At 42.2% G+C, this 20,585-nt stretch overlaps 5 protein-coding genes across 6 annotated transcripts; 2 read left to right on the top strand and 3 right to left on the bottom strand.

The window, feature by feature from the left end:
• The first annotated feature begins 121 nt into the window (after positions 1 to 121).
• On the top strand, positions 122 to 3,059 carry LOC107038607 (F-box/LRR-repeat protein 4). Of its 2 annotated transcripts, none has more exons than XM_015257806.2 (5): positions 122 to 299; positions 424 to 667; positions 778 to 1,569; positions 1,670 to 2,358; positions 2,506 to 3,059. In XM_015257806.2, exons 2-5 carry the CDS (start codon positions 443 to 445, stop codon positions 2,858 to 2,860), a joined length of 2,061 nt encoding a protein of 686 aa, XP_015113292.1. In that variant the 5' UTR covers positions 122 to 299; positions 424 to 442; the 3' UTR covers positions 2,861 to 3,059. The 2 variants fall into 2 exon arrangements, with proteins under 2 accessions (XP_015113292.1, XP_015113293.1); XM_015257807.2 differs by having other exon boundaries at positions 418 to 667.
• Positions 3,060 to 3,090: 31 nt separating this feature from the next.
• On the bottom strand, positions 3,091 to 4,948 carry LOC107038608 (mitochondrial ribonuclease P protein 1 homolog). Its single transcript, XM_015257808.2, has 3 exons — positions 4,316 to 4,948; positions 3,568 to 4,147; positions 3,091 to 3,481 (listed from the first exon to the last, which is right to left on the bottom strand). The coding sequence occupies exons 1-3, from the start codon at positions 4,696 to 4,698 to the stop codon at positions 3,143 to 3,145; spliced, it is 1,302 nt and encodes a 433-aa protein (XP_015113294.1). The 5' UTR covers positions 4,699 to 4,948; the 3' UTR covers positions 3,091 to 3,142.
• Positions 4,949 to 5,012: 64 nt separating this feature from the next.
• On the top strand, positions 5,013 to 6,369 carry LOC107038522. The gene is made up of 5 exons (XM_015257670.2): positions 5,013 to 5,138; positions 5,224 to 5,494; positions 5,588 to 5,736; positions 5,823 to 5,947; positions 6,032 to 6,369. The coding sequence occupies exons 1-5, from the start codon at positions 5,013 to 5,015 to the stop codon at positions 6,150 to 6,152; spliced, it is 792 nt and encodes a 263-aa protein (XP_015113156.1). The 3' UTR covers positions 6,153 to 6,369.
• Positions 6,224 to 14,237, bottom strand: LOC107038606. Its single transcript, XM_015257805.2, has 4 exons — positions 13,860 to 14,237; positions 13,408 to 13,571; positions 6,911 to 6,998; positions 6,224 to 6,640 (listed from the first exon to the last, which is right to left on the bottom strand). Exons 1-4 carry the CDS (start codon positions 14,087 to 14,089, stop codon positions 6,439 to 6,441), a joined length of 684 nt encoding a protein of 227 aa, XP_015113291.1. The 5' UTR covers positions 14,090 to 14,237; the 3' UTR covers positions 6,224 to 6,438.
• Positions 14,238 to 14,661: 424 nt separating this feature from the next.
• Positions 14,662 to 20,547, bottom strand: LOC107038638. The gene is made up of 3 exons (XM_015257859.2): positions 19,831 to 20,547; positions 15,731 to 19,414; positions 14,662 to 15,583 (listed from the first exon to the last, which is right to left on the bottom strand). Exons 2-3 carry the CDS (start codon positions 19,387 to 19,389, stop codon positions 15,484 to 15,486), a joined length of 3,759 nt encoding a protein of 1,252 aa, XP_015113345.1. The 5' UTR covers positions 19,390 to 19,414; positions 19,831 to 20,547; the 3' UTR covers positions 14,662 to 15,483.
• Positions 20,548 to 20,585: the final 38 nt, after the last annotated feature.

Here is a 20,585-nt window from a genome sequence, read left to right as displayed (position 1 = left end):
AGGATTCCTTCTATTGATTTATCGCCTGATGATAAACTGGGAAAATAAAGTTTAATTCTTATGTTGGCCACCCAACAGCCTGCAACAGCCACCACAGCTGTTAAAACCAATATGGCAGCTAACAAAAGTTCACTCGAGACTCGGTGGGTTCGGTGACATTTGTCGTATCAACAACAAAAGAATCTTGAGTAACAAAGTGCACTGAAATGGTCTCTTGTCGTTTGTTTTAATCAGCGACATCAATGAAGCCCATCTCCAGGGCCATTATTGCTGAACGACAGACGAAAAATTGAATCGAGGTAATTTCGCCAGCACTCGGCAAGTTTTTCCGGATTATTTTGACCGAGTAATGAGGTTATTGGTGGACATAAAGCACCCCAAGCAAGTGTCAAGATAACGTGCTGATAATTGTGAGAGTTTCAGGAAAACACTGACACATGACATGGTTTCGTGCAATGACAAAGGGATCGAGCTTGTACCGATAATAAAAGACAAGAATGGTCTCAAAGATCAGTCTGTGACATTTGTGGAGCAGTACGTCAAGGAAGTTGGTGATTTTAGTTCTCAGTATGGGAGTAATATCAGCATCTCCTACACGGCGTACAACATTGCTGGTAATCCCAGTAAATTTCCAGACTACGGTGATTTTCCTCATGCCTTCGTGATGGTAACTATCGCTTGCAGCTTTTGTTTTGTTCCCAGCCTTCTCCCAGTCTTTTAACCCCTTACCCCTTTGTATTGCAATCAATAAACTTGCATTTATCTTATCAACTTCAGAGAACATACGGGCCATGGTGGAATGAGGCACCATCTCGGCTGAGCGACTTTATGCCCCAGAACAATGAGCCAATTGTTAGTCAGGACTATATAGACGTTAAATATCACGAAGAAGTTTATCCAATAAGAGTCTCAATTTACGAGATCTACAACCCAGGCAGTGTCGTTCGAATATGGGCCAGGGATAACTCAGGTCATTGGCTCCAGCTGTGGAGTGGTCCCCCCCAGAAAGTACCCCACAAACCCCGAATATTCTCACCTCCCCTCACCCTTTGCAACTTCAAAACTAAAATGCTCAGGATAGAATTCAATCACAGCCTCTTAGACTACTACACCGAGCTCGATGCTATCTTACTCATTGGCACAACTGAACTTATCTTACCTCACTTTGGCTTTCAAAATAGGAGTATAAGTGCCTTATTACAGCTGCTAGGAGGTAGTGGTTGTAATACCGACGACGAGCATAATCTGACACCAGAGCACTCCAAAGCGAACTGTGATCTGCAGAAGCTCAAGAGTACTTTACATAAACACTGTGTTCTGTATGAAAGTAAATCGACAGACAAACTTCCCAAGGGGAAACTACTGACGAAACTAGGATTACATTGCCACCTGATACCACCGATTGAGGAGGCCTTCAACAGTCTCCAGCAGTTTCTGCAGGAAGATTTTCCAAAGTTGATTAAGGAGATTAATTTGTCGTCTTCAACGACAGTGTCCGTCCAATATGCCGATGTCTCTAGCTCGAAAGAGGGGGTTGATAATACCTGTGGCAGTTTTTCTGTTCTTCCAGTAAGCATTATTTATTCATAAAAATTAAAAACAAAATTTCTGTTTAAAAAATGTGAATTAAAAAAAAACATTTATCAACGGAGTTGTCTTCATTTTCCAGGATGAAACGGTGTTGAAGATTCTGAAGAATTTAGACTTGAAATCTCTCTGCCGCTGCTGCAGAGTGAATAAACACTTCAACAACGTGGCTCGAGACGCCCTGCTCTACACAAGTCTCAACTTAAAACCCTACTGGAACAGTCTCGATTCAGGGGCACTGAATGTCCTCGCCCCAAGATGCCAGTACCTCCAGAAAGTTGATTTCTCCTGGTGTGGGAACTACAACACCATTACCCCCCAGAATTTCATCGAATTCATGGCCTCAGCTGGAGGGCTCTTGACTCACCTGCGTTTGAATTGCTGCAGATTCGTCATCGATCAAGTAATCGCAGAAATCTCCGGGACCTGCAGAAACCTGAAGGAGTTGTGCCTGCGGAATTGCATACAAGTGACGCCCGAGGGTTTCGTTCACCTGGAGAAACTCCAGGCTCTTGAGCGACTGGAGCTGTACAGGACTGCCATTGAAACATCGGCTCTATGTTCGGTCCTCAAGAGGAATCGAGGAATGAGGCACCTGAATCTAGCTGGGATGCACGAAAGAATGAACATGGATGAGGTTGCTGTTGAACTAGCCAATTCGTGTCCCTTCTTGGAGAGTATTGACTTCTGGAAGTCTCAGACGCTGACACCAACTGGGGTGAGGGCTCTCACGAGGTGTACGAGGCTCAGAGAAGTGGACTTTGGATGGTGGTAAGTACCATTATAAGTTTAGAAGAAAAATCATCAGAAAGATTTTTTTTCATTTGAAGTAATAACATTTGTTATTACTTCAAATGTTAAAAGTTAACTCAAATTTAATTGAATTTAAATGAACGTTATTTCTTTGTCTATTCACAGTGGTGGCATGGGAGCACCTGGAGATTCCCTCAGAACCTTCTTAACATATTGTACTTCACTTGAGAAAGTATTTCTAGCAGCACTGCGAGGTCTCACAGACAGAGACATAGAACCCCTTCTGCTCTGTCGTCAACTACGACAATTGGATCTACTTGGGACTCGATCACTCACACCGGACATTTGCCTCAGATTTCTCCTCTGCTGTCCGGAACTGAAGATGATGGATTTGAGCTTCTGTGATGCCATTAGTGATACTAAGGTTCAAGAGTGGAGGCAGCTGTACCCGCATGTATCAATCAAAAGAAGTTTCCAGGGTGGCAGTTCCCACTTCATGAGGGATCGTCCCTACGCCTGAAAAATACCTCACAATTTGGGGAGAAACAAAATGGACTTTGATATGCTGTGTTTTATACTCGTGCTTAGGATTTTTACCGAATTTTCCTGTCGATAATTTATATATTTAGGTACATACCTTGCTGTATCGTCGACATCAGTGTGAATAATGTTTATTTATTAATTGAATGGTTCAATAAACTGGAATCATCGACTGATAATATGTAATCAGAAGACAGAAAAGACAGAAAAAACATTTTCATCTTTTATTAATTCACAAAGTCGTAGTAATAGGCATCTCAATTTAATTTCCTTTAAACTTTTTCCGGGATTTTATTGAGAAGTCCTGAGGTTCTGAGGAGGAATACAGAACTGCTTGCTCTTCGTTCTCTTTCATAAATTTGTTCACTCGTCTTTCCATATTTTTCTGCCTATTGTGGAATAGTTTCCTCTGAGGCACATGCCTGAAAGCATACTCCCAGTCATTAGTGAAGTTGACGTCTAGTAATATTGAAATCATTTGATTCAATGTCAAAGCTTTGTGTCCACCTCCACCAAAGTGCAGATAGCGATCGATGGGGAGCTTTGCCATTTTCAAGGATTCTCGTTTGGCTTTTGCCATTGACAGAGGTCGTCCACTGACCTGGAAATGAAGAAATGAATGTAAATAGTGGAAAAGAATGCGATATAAATTGGCATTGCAAAATAAAATAATAATGAAATATTTGCCTTATCAACAATTGCTCCAATGATATAAATAGCATCAGGATCAATTTCCTTGAGTTCAGTAGGACAGTCAGGCGTTAAATAAACCAACTGATCCTTATCAAAAATATCCAAGTACGGTTTCGAAGTGATATTCATAGGAAAATCATCGTCATACATGGTAGGAATGAATGCCTGAAAATCCGCATGCACGTCCCCTTCAGCATTGAAGTTGCAGAAATGGAGGTCAAAGGGATCCTGATGGTCCCGATTAGCGGCCCAAGCCAGCATCATCTGCCTCGCACAGACCCTCCGCTCATACCTCGTCATCTGCTGCTCGTACCCACAATCCATGACCAGTTTCTGTCCCCAGATCATGGCTCTCAGTAATCGCCAATTGCCCAGTTGATTCATCGTTGACTCGTAAAACCTGAGAAATGGGGAATTTCTTCCCAGACGATAGTCCAACCAGGTTGGACTCTCTGTAGTGTCTCTCATTTTCTCTGTAGCGCGAAATTGTTCACGACTTTCTCTTTGCAATTGCTTCTTCTCTTCTCTGTGCGCTTTTTTCTTCTCGAGTCCAAATAAAAAGTCCAGATATTTTCTAAAAGATATTAGTTTATTGCTCTTCAGATTTGTAAAATTGTGGGGAAAGGATAAAATTGACGAATTAATCAATCAAAATGCTTCCACTGAGTTATTTACATATTTAAAAAAATTGAAAGGATTCTCTCTTCATCCACTAATGAATGAAATAATAAACCTACTGTACCTCCTCTTATTTCGACTCTCCAATAGAGTTAACTCGTACCAATGTCTCGGTTTAATCTCCTCAGGCACAGGAAATCCATTCTGCCTGTAAACATCCACCTCCAACTGCAGAACCCTCCAAAACTTTTCATTATCAGGATTTTCGAGCCACTTATCGAGCTTCTTCTGCGCCGCATCATCTTTCTTGAGACCCACATCGGTATTACAATGTTCCACATCGGTATTACAATGTCTCACACCAGCAAAAACACTCCTCCTGCGGTCTTTAGCAGCATTTTGGAGCAACAATGAAGACACCCCCACTTGTGATTTAACCCCAGCATCGTATTTACATGGCAACTGTCTACTCAACACTAAAAACCTTCTAAAAATCCTACTGTACATGTTATCAAGTAATTCTTGGGATAATTCGGAGATTTTTCCGGTGATTGTTGGAGAGGTTAAGATGCTTTCACTCAAAGAACATCGTGACCTCTTAATGACAACGGAATCACAATTAATTATCTATTGTTTAAGCTTATGATGGGCATTTATATTTTAATTATTCAGTTTATAAATTGATGTCTGTTTATTTATCTACATTTGCAACCGAATTCAGCAACAACGTGGGGAGTACTAGACAAAAAACAGTGTGAGAGCGACACTAGCGCCAGCTGCGACGAATTGAGAAGCTATTTGAAATTATTTCTTCCTAATGAATGCATTTCTGCAGGGACAAAGAGGTGATTAAATTGCGTAAACGATCGTCTCAAAGGATAATGGAGCAAGGTCAGCTGCGACCAGACCTCCAACGTGTGTTAAAACAGTTTCACAACATCAAATCGGTGAGTTAATGCACCTGAAGTAATCAATAATTCAATCCATCTCCCAACAATTAGCCCTGTGAATTAATTTAATTGTATCGATCAGGATTATTGCAAAGCCAAAATCAATCTGAGAGCCAGAGACGAGATAATCGAGCTTCAGAAGACAAACATGGAGGCTTCGTACAAACGTGTGGAGATGATAGCCAAATTTTTTGACGAGTATAAGAAGAAATATCAAGAGAGTTTGCTCAAATACCAGGGGGAAAATTATCAATTGACGAAGAGGATTGAGGAATTGGAGAGCACGTGCAAAATTTTACAGCAGACTAATCAGGATTTAGTTGTGGAGGGCAATGGTTTCAGAGATGAACGACGTATGTTTCCATTTTTTCTTCTTTCTTTTCATTACATTAGCTCATGTTTTATTTATTTTTTGCTCAATGGAAACTGATGACGAATTGGTTCAGTTGAGAGGCTGGAGGACGAAGTTCAGATATTGGAGTCTCGTATAGCAGCCGAACAGCAGGCCCACCGGGAAGAAATAGAAAAGCTGAAGGCAGAGTATGAACGACAAATATCTGACAGGTCCAGAGTTATCGAGGAATTGAATAAGAAGGTAATGCTTATCAACTTTTCATACACGTACGTCTGAATGGAGAGTGAAATAAAAAAAATCGTTTATTTTTGTTCCTTTGGTGATAGATTGGGACATTGACGCAGCACGCAGTTGCCCAGAAGCCATTCGTCCACCCTGCTCTCTACGAAGAAGCTGCCAAAGTCAAGAATCGTTCTGCTGTTAAGAAGAAGCCGCCCAACACGATATTCAAGTAAGAGCACATCTCAAAGCACAATGACTCTCACTCTTCGATATTTCTTCAATACTCAGTGTCTTTTCCCTTGTGAAACTTCAGATGGCCCAGCCTGGAAGTCGAAAAGGTCCAAAAAACACCTGATCCAACGCCCCCACCCAAGAGGAGGAGGAAGAAACTCTTTCACGCTGATGAAAACGAAGTTGTTGATCTCATCGAATAAAATCAGTCGGGGAATAATCAGCGACATTTTATTCAATCGTTAACAGAAAGAATATTTATTCCATTCCCTGAACAATTAGACATCATTACAAGTAACACATGATAACTATCTCACGATCTAGCAAATTAGAAATTTAATTCTAAAAAGGTACTAAGTGTATTTCTCTATGTACAATACATTAATTCCGAAATTAATTCATTAGACATGAGTAAAAAAATCTCCACGGTTATGTAAAACGTAATTTATAAAGTAATAAAGCTTTCGATCATCAAAATTAAAAGACGCGTCATTTAGAAATTTTTCGATGCAGGGAATTCCAGCTGTTGCTGTAGTCAATTTTGAGATGGCCATAGGTGTTTAATCCCAACTTCGAAGGAGGTATTACTTCTACGTAACACTCCTCTTCGCTTGAGGTCATCTTGCGGGGCGCTTCCTCGACAGGCTCTCGTCGCAGTTCACTCGACGTGCTGTGATGGATGCAATCCCCTCTGCAATACGAGCAATCCAAAAGTAGAGGCGAATCGGGCAAAATGACAACATGATTTCGTTAATGAACAATAATGAACACCGAAAGAAACAAAAAAAAGTGCCCACTTTGCCCCACCCTCCCCTACAAAACAATTCCTGTTGTTTCAGTTTGAAATTTTTTCCCAAGGCTATTCATAGAAATGATTAATAAACCTGTGCATTAATCAACGCATTTTTACGTAAACAAACAACTACAGTAATTACATCAAACGTAAATATCAAACAATCACCTTGCAGGCGTTCTTACACGCGAGAGCTTCCTCCTGCGGAGCACCTCCTTCGTCCGGCTATCCTCGTAGTGTTTCCCATAATCGAGGTCTGCAACAAAACAGTAAATAAAAAGTAGCCTACTAACATATAAGAAATTAGTGAATATGATGAATGCATTCTTTGTGACGTTTTGTGATTCAACTGTTGAATTAGATGTAGATGGAATTTAATCCTGCAGTTGGTCTTATGCTGTTGAGTCTGTGTGAAGTCAAAGATTGAATGAAATGGAGAAATGAAAATGGAAAGACCTCATCATCAATATTCCAACAGTAAAATTTGATGGAACGAGTTCAAGGCTGTCTGTCCATTAGATTACAAATTACTATCGACCGAAATATCAGTGAATCTGCATGCACGTGTAGAAAGTCAAGTGACACAAGGCCACGCACTGCGCGATGAGCGAGAAAATATTAGCAGGCCCCAGTGGAAAGTTAAAGGCAGTGAAAATAAGTGCGTAGTGCTCTAGAAAGGCCGGTCTTCTTTGATTCTAAAGAGCCGGGTTCTTCATATGGTGTTTGCTCCAGCGACATTACCATGTGTGGAATTTATGGGCTTTACTCTTTATGATAGCACGCACGCAACTATCCTGCATCCCAGATAGCCGATACTTTCACCGTTTCAATGAGTAATATCGTATTTACAATTTCGTTTTTCAGGGGGATTTCATTTTCAGAATAAAAGAAAATAGCATTTTTATTTTTATTTTTTTGTGGGGAAAGAATTTACATTAAAGAAGTAGGTATGTGGGTGGAGGCGACGTTAGGCTCGTTAACCGAACTACCCGAGCTTAAACGCGTTACTTTAGCACAGAGTGACAGGATGGGTGCGCTAACACCACAAGGTCTCTGATCCTATCGTCTAATTCCCGTCCGATTAGACGAGGTGCAATACAATTGAGAGGTGATTAAGGCGAAGAAGAGAAAATAAGCCCCATTTTTCGATTCATTCGAAAATATTGGAAAACGGAAAATCTGACCCTTTGAAAATCTGAAAAAAAAAACTTTTTCAGCTTTCACTGTTTCAACATACTTTTGAGAGTTCTGAATAGCCCGTCGCTTAAATAGTTGGAATCAACGTTCACCCGGCTAAAAAATTCGATTTTGGCGAAAGTCGACTTTCCCCCTGGAAAAACGGAAAATCTGACCCTTTGAAAATCTGAAAAAAAAAACTTTTTCAGTTTTCACTTTTTCCACATACTTTTGAGAGTTCTGAATAGCCCGTCGCTTAAATAGTTGGAATCAACGTTCACCCGGCTAAAAAATTCGATTTTGGCGAAAAATCCAACATCTGACACTTTGACCCTCGTGACCCTTTGACCGACTTTCCCCTTGAAAAAATCCAAGATCTGACACTTTGGCCATCGTTGTCTTCGGCTCGGAAGGCAATCTTGCACGTGGGGGACGGTGATCTGTTTTCTAAGGCTCGGGCATGTAATGTACTATATCAGTTTTCCCTTTTTCCACACAAGATCGGCCGCGCGATTTTCGAGATATTTCGAGATCGATTTCTTTTCTCCTTTTTACGATAGGATATCCAGAACTGCGGAATAAATTGAGCAATCAAGCGCAGTCTAGACCCATCATGAAGGGGACGAACAGTATTTTCCATTGAAGCGAAAATTATTCCAGTTCATTAACAATTCAATGGGTCATAAACACTCGAAAAAAAGTAACAAGTAACCAGTTAACGAGACTCGCCCTTATTGAAAAATCATTTTGAACGATGAAAAAATTCTCTCGGCAATTGCGGGAGTATCGCCTGCGGGTTTATCCAACTCCTGGAAAATTGCGTTGACCCAAAATGTCTCGAGCAGTAAATAATTTATGAAATACATGTTCCAGTCTCCACGGTGCAGAATATATTGCGAAAATATTATTACAAGCACGTTCTCAATGCATTTGTATCTTCATTGATGGACTTCCGGACGAAGTGTTATGTCAGACGAAAATGGTAATGTTTGTGTACAGTTACGAGGGTGGAACGACCTCGTAGAATTCAAATCTATTCGAAATCGTGATTTGAATACACAAATCAGTCGACAAAATTCAGCCTCCCTTAGCATAATTCATGAAAACCATAAAAAGTGAAATTGAAAGTGCCATTCTCGCTTCTGCGAATCGAATCAATAACTCCCGAACGAAATAACGACCAAATGATTCAATCAAACGGCTATTTACAGTCGTCTCTTTACGGCAGATTGAATTAAACCTCGAGACGAATTTCGCCGGGAGCAGAAATATCGTTAATTCGATTCTCCGTGAAAGTGAACGGTCGGGCCCTCATGTGCACCGCAAAGGAGAGAGTAATTAACCGTCGCAATTCCCCACGATTTTTCGATCAATCCACAAGTGATTTATTTATTTTAATAGTGGATAAAGAACCAACAGCCTGAGCCAATAATAGGTTCTAAGATAAATGCATTAAATTTAAAACTACAAGTGCTTTAATTAATTTTTTTAAAATTATTATATTTTTATTGCGTGTAGGGTACATTGTACATTGTCCCATCGCAAGGCGGCAGAATAGTACACGAGATGACAAAATAATCTGATAATTCTGTCCTAGAGCTTTAATTTAAATTGAGACGATCAGAGGCCTTCGAGGATTGCGCGTAAGTTACGTCTACCTGGTCTCCCCCCGCAACAGGATCGTTTTAAAATTGCGTTACACCGGCCAAGTTAGTCACGGTGGACCTCGCTGTTGTTTATCCATGCTGATGAGGAGAAAGCTCACATTTAAATTGGTTATTTATATTGGTGTACAAACACTTCCGAAAAAACTTTGAGAAATTACTGAGCAACGAGATCGGCCTATAATTCTTGACGTCATTTTTGCCTCCAGACTTCAATACTCTTCCTAACAATTCTTCGATGCTGGAAGACTGCGTCGACTCTATTTCGTTATATCATTGGCATTCGTTTTTCATTCGCGCATGAGAATAAGAAAAAACATTGTCGCTCCAGATGGCAACAGCAGGAAGTTTCTGGTGGTTCGGTCGACTTCCGAGAGACTTGACAGAGTCACCGGGAACTCGATGGCTCCAGCAATTTCCTCATTCCCCCCGGAGGCAAATAGCAAAGTAGTATATTAATTTAATACGTGATTTATGCAGATTACTACACTTTCAATCTCATCCGAGCGTTTTCACTAACATTCCCAGACATATCGAATTTACGATGTTGATTCCCGGGCAAAATCCGGGGGCGAGTGAGTGTAAATATAATTTAATACACTTTCTTATATTTTTCATTCATCATATTGGAATCGAAAAGATGAAGAGAACGGCCTTGCAGTGAGCATTTCACAATCGAAAGTTGTTTAATTATTCCTGATTCGGTATATTTTCACTCAATCCCATGATCTGAACGGATAACCACCATCGAAAGATAAAAAGAATAATTTTCACGGCACAAGTTTTTCTTCAACTTTTCCAAATGATAAAATATGGGTTGATTTCCCGTCCATTTTTGGATTGTATTGCACGATTCCAAGTGCACCTTTCACCCGCTCTAGTTACGTTGTACGTACGAATTATCACACATTAATTAAAAAATGGGCGAGTAAAAAATAGAGAAAATTTGTTCATTTCTTTTTTCCACTGGTCAAGGCTGTGAACTTGAAATTACCGAGTTTCTTCCCTCTGCTATTGAACAGAGAGGGTCAACGTATCTTTACTTTTAGCATCCTTTCTAATGTTCGTTTAGACGCAGGAAAATCCATAAATCATAGGTGTACGTGCGCAAGAGAAATTTACCTCTGAATAATGTTTTTTGTCTCGTTATTATGCGAACTGACCATGAAATTTTTCGTGAGAAATTAGCATATAAGAGTCCGAACGGCCGGTTAACAATCTTAAATTCAGCTTCGTCATAAATTCGTGCAATTAAAATCCGCACGATTGGACGAGGCTTCAGTCTATTAAACAATTACCACTTTATTTAATAGTTTTTTACTGACAATAAAGTTTCTCATAATGATTAAATCCTTCCCACGGCTCAGTGTGTGCTCCTCACCTTAAAATAATCCAGTGGCAAGTCATCGGGCACTTGAGAATCGCGTGGCGTTCGTAGTACGTAGAAACATATTTTTCGAGTCACGTTCGCTTGCAAAAAGAAGATGTTCGGCATCTATTGACCCTTAAGGAGCCCGGGGCGAGGTGAAAGTTCACCGGCGACTTCATCCTCGCCCCCAAGGACATGAGAGAAGATGAAGCAGTGAGGATCAGCATGAATGAGCGCTCGATACGCAAAAGGAAGTAGCTTCCGGCTTAATCCGTTTTTTTTTTCAATGGCAATCTCAGTTTCTTTTCAGGCCTTGCGGGGGCAACGGAAAAAAATCTTTCCCATCAATTCTTTAAATTGTTCTCACAACAATGGATTTGCGGGCAAGGTCGGGCACTCGAGATTTCAGGTGGCGATCGCAGTGAGCAATGTGAATTGGAGAGACCTTTAAGGACCTTTAGGAATCGAGGAGTGTAGCGAGAAGGTCGATCGTATGTTGAGAAAGGCCAAAGCAAAACAAATATTTGACGAGGGAAAGTGTGGAAACGCTCGTTATTAATTTAAATGAGTTATCAAAATCGTGATTCACTGGTTCATTATGAATTCGTTGGGGGAATGGGTTTAATGAATTTCTTGAATTGCGCGCCGGAAAAAATCAGTCAAAATTTCAAACTCATTAGGAAGGTCGTTTGTAAGAAAGGACGTGGTTTTTGTGGGAAACACATAAAAACTGATAAACATCTGAAATGTTTGGGGTACAATGAGGTTTAACATAATTAATTTGTACTTAATCGCGTGAGAAAATTTCCAACAAATTTATAAATGGTGGGTGTTATTAAAATGACTTTTGCCCCAAAATACGTCTTGACAAAAATGCAAAATTGCAATCGCAAAATATTCGATGAACTAGGATCAATCAATTGCAGCGAAAAAAAAATAGCCAAAACACTTGGCTATCCTCAAAGTGAAAGAGAACGTCATAAAAATGACGTGAAAGCTTGTACAATGCCTCGCAGTGTATCTTTCTATTGGTTACGCTTCGAAGAACTACCTAGGCTCGATACAATATTAATAATACAGAGCCCCCGCCTCAAAACGATGATAATCCGCGATGCACACGTGATCGCGCAACAGGTGGACGTTAAAAACTTTCTACTGGAAATCGTCCCGAATGAAAAGTTTATTGGCACTTAGCACCGGCCAGTGGCCTTCTTAAATATACAGATAAATGTGAGATTATGCCAGGTTGTGAGGAGGCACATAAAACTGAAATAATTCGGCGATAAAGGCGAGGCGAAAATTCAGGTTTGCGTCTGCCGAAACTTCCGCGTATCGAGTGGAGGTAATTCGTGATGTAACATTTCTCAGGCAACAGCTCGAGGAACTTCACACCCCCTCGATCTAATTCAGATTGAAACGGGAGTTTAAATACAATCAGAGTTCGTGACACGTTCGTTAGCGAGTAAGAATGATGAAAAATTCATAGCAATTTAAAATCATATTCCCATGATGTGCGATCACTATCGACGAGTTACTTGCTCTATTGTCCCGACACTTCCGCTATTTTTCGTACGTCAATTAGTGTATTTTGAAGTTCATCGCGAGATCAGTCCCGTCTTATAATTTAATTAGGACGATTGTGGTTCGATCTTCATATTTTGCATTGCCTTCGTTTCATTTCCTCTTAGTGTTTCTTTTTAGAATAAAAATCCCGTCTCGTAATTTAATTACCCGTTGCAATGATTTTCTGCAAATTATTCGCCATGAGAAAAACCGAGGCATTTGCTGGGGATAAATCAGCAATTCCGTGCGACACACGAAGAAAAAAAAACGCCATTTCCCATGAAATTACTTGATATGTCAGTCACAATGTATCCACGTGTACATGGCTTTCATCATCGACATGCCGTGGACTAGTTCAAGCGGAATTCACCTGATTCGAGGCAGGATCACTTGTTCGTTTTCTAACGACGGGATTTCCGACGGTTTATTGCGATAACATTAGCCACACACTCTCGTGACATGTCGAAAGACCGAAAACCGTGGGACGGACGGTCAAGGTGTCGCTTGCCTACGATTAATAATCATCCATTCTTCTCTTCATTTGCATTATTACACGAAAGTTTGCACGAATTATTTTCGAAATTCATCAGATGAAGATTATAAAATATTTCTCGGGAGATGGGCACTCAGTAAAAGACCCCCCAAATCATGTGACGAATCATGTGAGGTCGTAAACCGAAAAGAAATCGATAAAAGTTAAATTCTTGGGGATTTTTGCGTGTGGGATGGACAAAGTGTCTTCGTCCCACGATTGATTGTTCCTTTTTCTTCATTCATACTGTGCTACCAATACGATGACACCGATTGGAGATGATTCACGGGACTTATATAGATTTGTAAACCACCGACATACTCGTGGGAATAGCTGTGCTTGATGATGGATAAGTACTCACCGGAGAGTGGTGCATAAACTGGTGCAGTATACCGAGGGATTTCATCCTCGTAAATTGGTTGGTAGTAGGAGCTCTGGGTCTGCCGAGGTGGTCCGAAATAGAGTTCCTCTACTGATGCTGGGGCATGGTATCCGGGTTCTCTGATGGGCTCTCGTGGAGAATACCTATGTTACAACGCGAAATACTAAATAAAATGTAAAACGCGAACGTAACGGTGCAAAATTGTTGGGAAAACTCTTGATGATACGGCGATTTCACACAAAAAAAAACGATGGGTGTAAGTTTTTTAGGGCATTCCGCTATTTTTCGAGGATAAAATAACTGAATTTTTGAGTCATTCACTCAGAGAAATGATGGATTATCCACAGATGGAGAAAAAATTTTTCCTCTGTGCACCCCTAGACGTAAAATAAACAAAAAATTCATAATTCTTTTTATGCAGCATTATTTACCAATATTCGGGTTCTGTTTCACTCCTCCTATGAGAGACTCGACTGTAAGAAGTCCTCGGGGGTGGCTGATGCTTCTGCGGGGGTGCGGCGACACTGTGCCTCCTCAAATACGCGTAATTCTCAAGGTCCCAGGGGTCCACGTACTGCCGATTGCTTCCGGCGTCTGCAGAACTCCCCGAAGACCTCTGAGAGTCCACCGAGTCCCAATAAATCGAGGAAGCCGCTGGCATATTTGTACAGACAGTATTTTCACTCGTAGAATCGACGGAAGTGCCGTCAACACTCTCAGAAAATTTTTAAGACAAACATTTTCACTGACACTTTGGATAATTCAAACGAACGAGTGAAAAAGAGACGCGCCCGCACGAATGCCTTTCCCCTGCGAACAGCTCGATGCCTCCGAGCACTCTGATCACACACTACTAGTGAGTGGAAACACAGTCTTCTCAGCTGAGACGCCCCACTGCCTTTCCAAACTACACATTTGAGTTATCAATTGAGGATGTTTATGGTCGAGAAAAATTCTTTAATGTTTTATAATGATTGGGGAACGTATTGAACTAACACTTTTGATAATTAAGAAAACTTAATTGCAGTTACTTTGGCGAAATGAAGGGAACGAATTTGTTCTTACATGTGGAGTCTTGTGGGATTCATTTTTCAATTGATAACTCATCTGCTGGAAAACTCCAAAAATAGAAATCAAAAGGGAGCAATATAGAAAAATATTCTGAATCCAATTTTTACGGATACGCAATAATGTGATAATAACATGTGAGTTGGGTTAATTAAAATGAGAAAATGAGTATTTTGGAAGCACCAATCAGTTTTACTTCCGTAATATCTATTTCCATGCCGCAACACTCATTAACATGCAGATCACAATGTCATTTAACGTTACCTTAAAATTATAAAGTAAAAATTCCAATAATTGAAATTTAAAAATTATTGGAGACGAGTGTTGGAGTTATTATGCACGATTTTTTGGTCACAAAAGTAAATGAAACAATATGAAAATACTTTTAGAATACATGAGAAAATAAATCAAAAAGATCTTGTTACGTTACCTGTGCATTTTTCTCTTGTATTTAACGCCTGCCAAATAAACGTAAAAATAAATATATAAAACGGGCTATTAAGCTAGGAGAAAAAATAACGCTTAAGCGAACAGTTAGTATTACTCGAGGGAACACGAATTAACAATTCGTTGTTCTGACGATTGAGGGGAACAATTTAATTTGCCCAAGAGAATCTCAGCTTTGTTGTAAAAAAAAAATCAAAAAGAGTTTTTGATCCACAGAAAGAGCATTTGTTCAACTAATCCGCAACACCTCTTTATAAAAATATTTGAATCACTTTTATAATTTTTGTTTCATTTCCATCATCTAATCTCTCAGAATACGACTTATGAACGACTGACCGCAAACCGGAAGTTCCACCGAATCCTCTAAAACTAGTAATCCTGGACACGTAAAATCTAGAGCCTTTAGTAGCACATATCACAGTGTATCTGATTTAAATTAACAGTTTCCAATCGTCATGATCAGTTTGATTATTCGTAGTCTATCATTAATTGGCCTATGATATTCTTGAATCATAATAGTCAATATTTAGTTATTTGTTCTTATCTTGCCCTGTCGAGGAGGAGGGAGGCAGCTAGCTCTACGTCGTACTCGGTTTGTTTCAGAGCTCCTTCGCACTGGTGTCTATTAGCCAGTCCCAATCTGCAACGAGTCAAAAGGAAAAAAACAATGAGATGAGAAATTAAACTACTAATTAAATTTTTCTCTTTACATCTTGCACTCCATTTATTTGATTTCGTCACAATGATTTTTCAGAATAAAAATGTGAATCTATAAAAATTGTCTTACCTGGTGAGACTATCAATTTTGGCCTGTCTATCCTTGATAATTTGCCTAGCAGCTTGGCTAGTGTCCCAGCCAGTGGCCTGCAGCGCAGCGAGAATTTCCTGCTGCGAGGCATCCCCCGCATCCTTTTGTACTTTCATAATTTTACTAGCCCTGAACTCGTCATTCAACGACATGACCAGCTGTTGTGAAGCTCCCGTAAGAGGAGGACTTATCCCCCCGGGATAAGCAGCGGCACACGTTCCCAATTGAGTATTAATAACCGTCTCATTCATCTGAGGCAGCAAACATCTGCCAGCCCCACCCGAGTGCCCACCGGAAGGCCCAGGTGCTGGTCTCGTCGGTGTGAAATGCATCAGATTGGCACTTCCGCTCTGTCCCGGTGAGCTAATGCTCCTCTGGAGATTCTGATTCTGCGAGTAACCATTCTGCCCACTCTTCATTGGACTCCACGCTGGTGGAGGATTGTACACTGGGGGCTGTTTCAAGCTGGGGCTAAAGTCAAAGGGATGCTCCTGGGCATAATTCCGAGGGAGAGTCTGGGCCTGTCTGCCGTTGGACATCCCCTGACTGTTCCTGAGGATATTCTGTTGAACTGTTTTGTTGTAGAGAGTATTGAACTCACTCTGACTCAACTGATCGAGATTTGGCACATTTTCTCGGAGTTCTGCGTAAACTTTTTCAGACAGAGTCCCTGCAGCAGAAACATTTGGCCTTGGAGGGGCGGCTCTAGTCGGCACGAGGTCATTCTGCACGTGATTGACCCCAGGACCTGGATTTGGAGCCTGAATGGCTGGGGGAAAATTGTAGTTTGGTTGCTGAGGTGGGAAATAATTGTAATTCCCTGAATTTGCAGTATTGGTTGTCATGTTTGGGGCTATTTGGAGGAGGAGATGTCCCTGGTCGTTCTGAGGTACGGTGAGAGGAGCAAGTGGCGGGAGATTCTGGTGATTCCTCATGTCATGCTGAATTTCGGAAGAAGGAGCGTAAATAGGCTGATGTTTCCTCTCACTCTGGAGGCTGTGAGACAAAGGGGAGTGCGCCTGCTGCCACATTTGCCCGATTATCATGTCGGTACTGGTCTCCACCATTTGACTCTGTGAACTCGACTGGATTAATTGACTCTGGGGTCGCTGAACATTCGTGTTTTTACTCTGCCACGAATTTTGAACTTTGGAGGGCAGACTTGTTGAACCCCTCAATTCCCCATTAGGAGATCTTGATTTGGAGTTCTGGGGTGGAGGTCTGAGCATGGGAATCCCCCCGGAAGCCCCCTCCTGGGCTTTATTGACTGTGGAGTAGCCTCCAGGGGCTTCATTCGTATTTTTGCAGACCTCTTTCGCCCCCAGGTGCTTCTCCAACTCAGCCAGGAAAGCAGGATCCAATTTCTTCGGAGAACCCTGGGGTTTCACATCGATCGTGAGTTCCCCCATACTTTGAGCAATATCCACATTGGATTTAGGTTTGGGCGGACTCTCGTTGGGACCGATGGGCGGTGGTGGCGGTGGAACAACTGGGAAATTGGGTCTGGCAGTGACATTGGTGTAGGTCTGGGGCTCCTCTGGCAAATCCTCAGGCCAACTTATCTGACTCGCGACACCTGGAGACACTTTATCAACCTCACTGTAGTGCTGAACAGAGTATCCATTTCCCTCTGCCCTCCCACTGACATTCAAATTCGTATTCTCCGATCTGATATCCTTGTTGAGGTCGAAAGAGTATTGATTAACATCCAAATTTGTACTATTGACATCTGAGTTTCCTTGGACGTTTGCAGAGACCTCACTAGTCTCAACGTTCATGTAAGACTGCTGAGTCTTCAGATAATGATTCATGTGGTCCTGAGGTACGTGAGAGTAATATCGAGAGACGGGACCTCCAAGGAAGACCCTGGAGGTGTCGAAAGGATCACTCTGCGCTTGATTCCCTGGGAAATTGGCGTAAGTCCTGGCTTCGTCCTCTGGCCAAAGTTGCTCGGGTCTCCCCCCAGAGGCCTCAATCGGCTCGTCCAATATGTTGACGACCCTCTTGCAGGTGGCATCGGGCTTGGCAGCATTGGCCATCTCCTCGGGGGATAAATCTATCAGACTCCCCTCGTGATTCTGCACATTGCTCGTTTTAATCGGACTAGATCTCAAGTCGTTCTGGAATTTCCTGTAGTTAAACTGATTCTTCGACTTTTGCCCAGGGAATTTTCTCTTGTCAGCTGGAGTGACGCCCACTACATCGGGTGGCTCCATCGGATTCCTGAGGTAAACGTCGTCGATGAACTGAGGACTGCCCCAGCTCTTCCCAAAAGGAGCCCCATGCCCAGTGTGAATGAAGGAATTCTCCAGAGGTTTGCTGATGTCTTCAGGCTGCTTTCTCCTCATGGGATCCACGAGACACCTGGGGAAATGTCCAACCTGAAAAGTCCTCTGATTCTGCCCCTTCCACCAGTAGTTCTCAGGCCTCCCATCGATAATCACGATCTGATCGCCATTTTCAATGGTCATTTTGTCAGGCTCTTCGAATTTGTTCAATGCCTTCATCACACTGGGTACCATCGACGTCAGGGATTCCTTCAAAGCTGCGAATGTGGGTCTGTCAGCTGGGTTTTTCGCCCAGCACTTGAGCATCATCTGGAACATTGCTGGAGGGCTGGCCTCAGGTTCGTAAAGTCTCTCCCCCTCCCTGTCGATTTTCCTGAGGATTTCCGAGCCATTGAGGCCCACCCAGGGCTCCTCTCCGAAGGTCAACATCTCCCAGAGAGTCACCCCAAACATCCACACGTCAGATGCATGTGAAAACTGTCTGGATTTCAAAGACTCTGGGGCACACCAGGGAAAAGGGACCTTCTTGTGCTCAGTCATTACGTAGCAATCCTCCTGCTGGGGGAGTGCCCTCATCAGTCCAAAATCCCCAATTTTAATCTTGTCGACTGACGACAGGAGGACGTTCCTGCAGGCCAGGTCTCTGTGGAGGAATCTTTTGGACTCCAAATAGGCCATCCCTGTGGCGACCTGCAGGGAGTAGTCGCAGAGAGTTAAGACTGAAATGTGGCCACACTGCTTTCGCAGGTAATCCAGGAGAGCGCCCAGAGGTGCCAGCTCTGTCACCATCATCATCGGGGAGGAGAGGACAACCCCATAAAGACGAATCAAGTTGTGATGGTCCAGTGTGTGCATGGCCTGCACCTCAGAGACAAAATCCTCTATCACCGAGGGTTGGGTCAGGGCGTCTGCCTTCAGGACTTTGACAGCTACTGGAAGGGTTCTACCTGTTGGGGAGTTCCATTCCCCTCTCCTGACGACCCCAAAACTACCGTCCCCCAATTTAATTGATAATGTCACGTCTTTGTCTTGGATTAAGCAGGTGAGAATTGACACTGGTGCCTCCAGAGGCTGGGAGGTACGTTTAGTGCTCTTGGCACTCCCCCCTGGACGGATTTTCGTGATGAGGTTCTTCTTCTTCTGGGAGGCTCTCTTCTTCTTCATGGCGTCCATGAGTCTTCGGATCCCCGGCTTCCCCAGGCCGATTTTCTCGAGGTCCTCCGGTTGGACGTAGTCGAAATGGTGGAGACGAGTCACCTGGAGGTCATCGCGGATTCTCGTGAAGAATTGCGAGAGCTGAACGTCGTGGAGGAGCTCCAGGAGCCACTCGGTGCCCTCTTCCTCCGCCATTTTTCGATTGCGATGATGAGGAAATCTGGGGGTTGAAATTGGGGTTTACAGACGCTGATGAAGACAAGTGATCACAAATTATCAATTATTTGATCTGAGTTCAAGAGGCAGTTGCACAGGAAATTAAATGATCGTTCAGTGCTGATGTACCATGGCAAGAGATAAAAAGTTGTTGATGGAAAAACCCAGGGGACAAGATGTTTATTCCCGATGCAAATTAATTCATTGGAATCCTGGTAAAATAATATTCAATCTATTACAGAATATATCTTATCCACAATTTGAACAACAGATAATCCTTATCAGCACTTTCAAAAAACACGAGAAAAACTTTTTAATTGGCAGTCATATCTCGGTATGAAAGACACAACTTGTCATATTTTTTATTTTCTCAACTGGTCTCCCACCTCTCACCTGAATCATTACTTTAATTAGACTCACCTAGTGTTTTGAAATCGGTGCGACTTTTATGTGACTGACATTTTCCATCCGCTCGAGGACTCGAAATGCACGAAGGCCACTAACTACTGCATTTTAAATGATTCTCGGAAGCTTGAGGGACATCGTTGATGTACGCCCATCTCCCTCGTTCCCCAAACAAAATTAATTACAAGTAAAAAATGACAATTCTCCCCTCAAATCCTGAATATCCAGTCTTGCCACTTTTGGTAATCCAATATAGTACGAAACCTATCCTTTTTTACACCACCACTTTCACCTAAAATTTCTCAGAGCACTGCATTGTTTCAATCGTCTAAACTCCTTCTTCACCTCAATCCACCCGATTTAAGCTTAAATTTCCCCATAATCCTCGTCCGGATTTCTCCAATCCATTCCGAGAATTCGCGAATCACTTTTGTGGTTCATCACTTGTGTACACCTTTCTGCGGGGTTGTGCGGAGGCTGTGTGTGTGTATAGACGAAAAAAAAATACGATAGACCGGGCGAGGGGGATATCCTGTCACCGACCGAGTCAACCCGAAAAACGCATCAGCGTGAATTCCCCACGACTTCTGTACACTTTTCCCGAATTGTTCGTTAAACAATTACAATACTGACAAGAGTCCAAGCCTCTTAAAGGCGTCCGAGGAGCCAGAAAACTGTTAAATGATCCTCATTGTGTCCCCTTCGTGTCACTTTTCATGGTCGTGTTGCATCCGTGTGAGCCCCGAAGATAAAACAGCCTATCCCCATGT

The sequence above is a fragment of the Diachasma alloeum genome, unplaced genomic scaffold (assembly GCF_001412515.2).
Source record: "Diachasma alloeum isolate Michigan unplaced genomic scaffold, Dall2.0 Dall_scaffold_00285, whole genome shotgun sequence".
Taxonomy (NCBI): domain Eukaryota; kingdom Metazoa; phylum Arthropoda; class Insecta; order Hymenoptera; family Braconidae; genus Diachasma; species Diachasma alloeum.
Note: the sequence above shows the minus strand (reverse complement) of the source record. Positions and strands in the feature narration are given on the sequence as shown.

Bases quoted from the DNA above. Each gene is read 5' to 3' on its own strand.
- LOC107038607 (XM_015257806.2), top strand. From the start codon at position 443: ATGGTTTCGTGCAATGACAAAGGGATCGAGCTTGTACCGATAATAAAA. The intron at 1,570-1,669 runs GTAAGCATTATT...TTCATTTTCCAG, and splicing joins GCAGTTTTTCTGTTCTTCCA to GATGAAACGGTGTTGAAGAT. The intron at 2,359-2,505 runs GTAAGTACCATT...GTCTATTCACAG, and splicing joins GAAGTGGACTTTGGATGGTG to TGGTGGCATGGGAGCACCTG.
- LOC107038608 (XM_015257808.2), bottom strand. From the start codon at position 4,698: ATGTACAGTAGGATTTTTAGAAGGTTTTTAGTGTTGAGTAGACAGTTG. The intron at 4,148-4,315 runs GTACAGTAGGTT...AATATCTTTTAG, and splicing joins GAGAGTCGAAATAAGAGGAG to AAAATATCTGGACTTTTTAT. The intron at 3,482-3,567 runs GCAAATATTTCA...CTTCATTTCCAG, and splicing joins TTGGAGCAATTGTTGATAAG to GTCAGTGGACGACCTCTGTC.
- LOC107038522 (XM_015257670.2), top strand. From the start codon at position 5,013: ATGCATTTCTGCAGGGACAAAGAGGTGATTAAATTGCGTAAACGATCG. The intron at 5,495-5,587 runs GTATGTTTCCAT...GAATTGGTTCAG, and splicing joins TGGTTTCAGAGATGAACGAC to TTGAGAGGCTGGAGGACGAA. The intron at 5,737-5,822 runs GTAATGCTTATC...CTTTGGTGATAG, and splicing joins TCGAGGAATTGAATAAGAAG to ATTGGGACATTGACGCAGCA.
- LOC107038606 (XM_015257805.2), bottom strand. From the start codon at position 14,089: ATGCCAGCGGCTTCCTCGATTTATTGGGACTCGGTGGACTCTCAGAGG. The intron at 13,572-13,859 runs GTAAATAATGCT...GTTGTAACATAG, and splicing joins GAAACAGAACCCGAATATTG to GTATTCTCCACGAGAGCCCA. The intron at 6,999-13,407 runs GTGAGTACTTAT...GTTTTGTTGCAG, and splicing joins AGTTTATGCACCACTCTCCG to ACCTCGATTATGGGAAACAC.
- LOC107038638 (XM_015257859.2), bottom strand. From the start codon at position 19,389: ATGGCGGAGGAAGAGGGCACCGAGTGGCTCCTGGAGCTCCTCCACGAC. The intron at 15,584-15,730 runs GTAAGACAATTT...GACTCGTTGCAG, and splicing joins AAAATTGATAGTCTCACCAG to ATTGGGACTGGCTAATAGAC.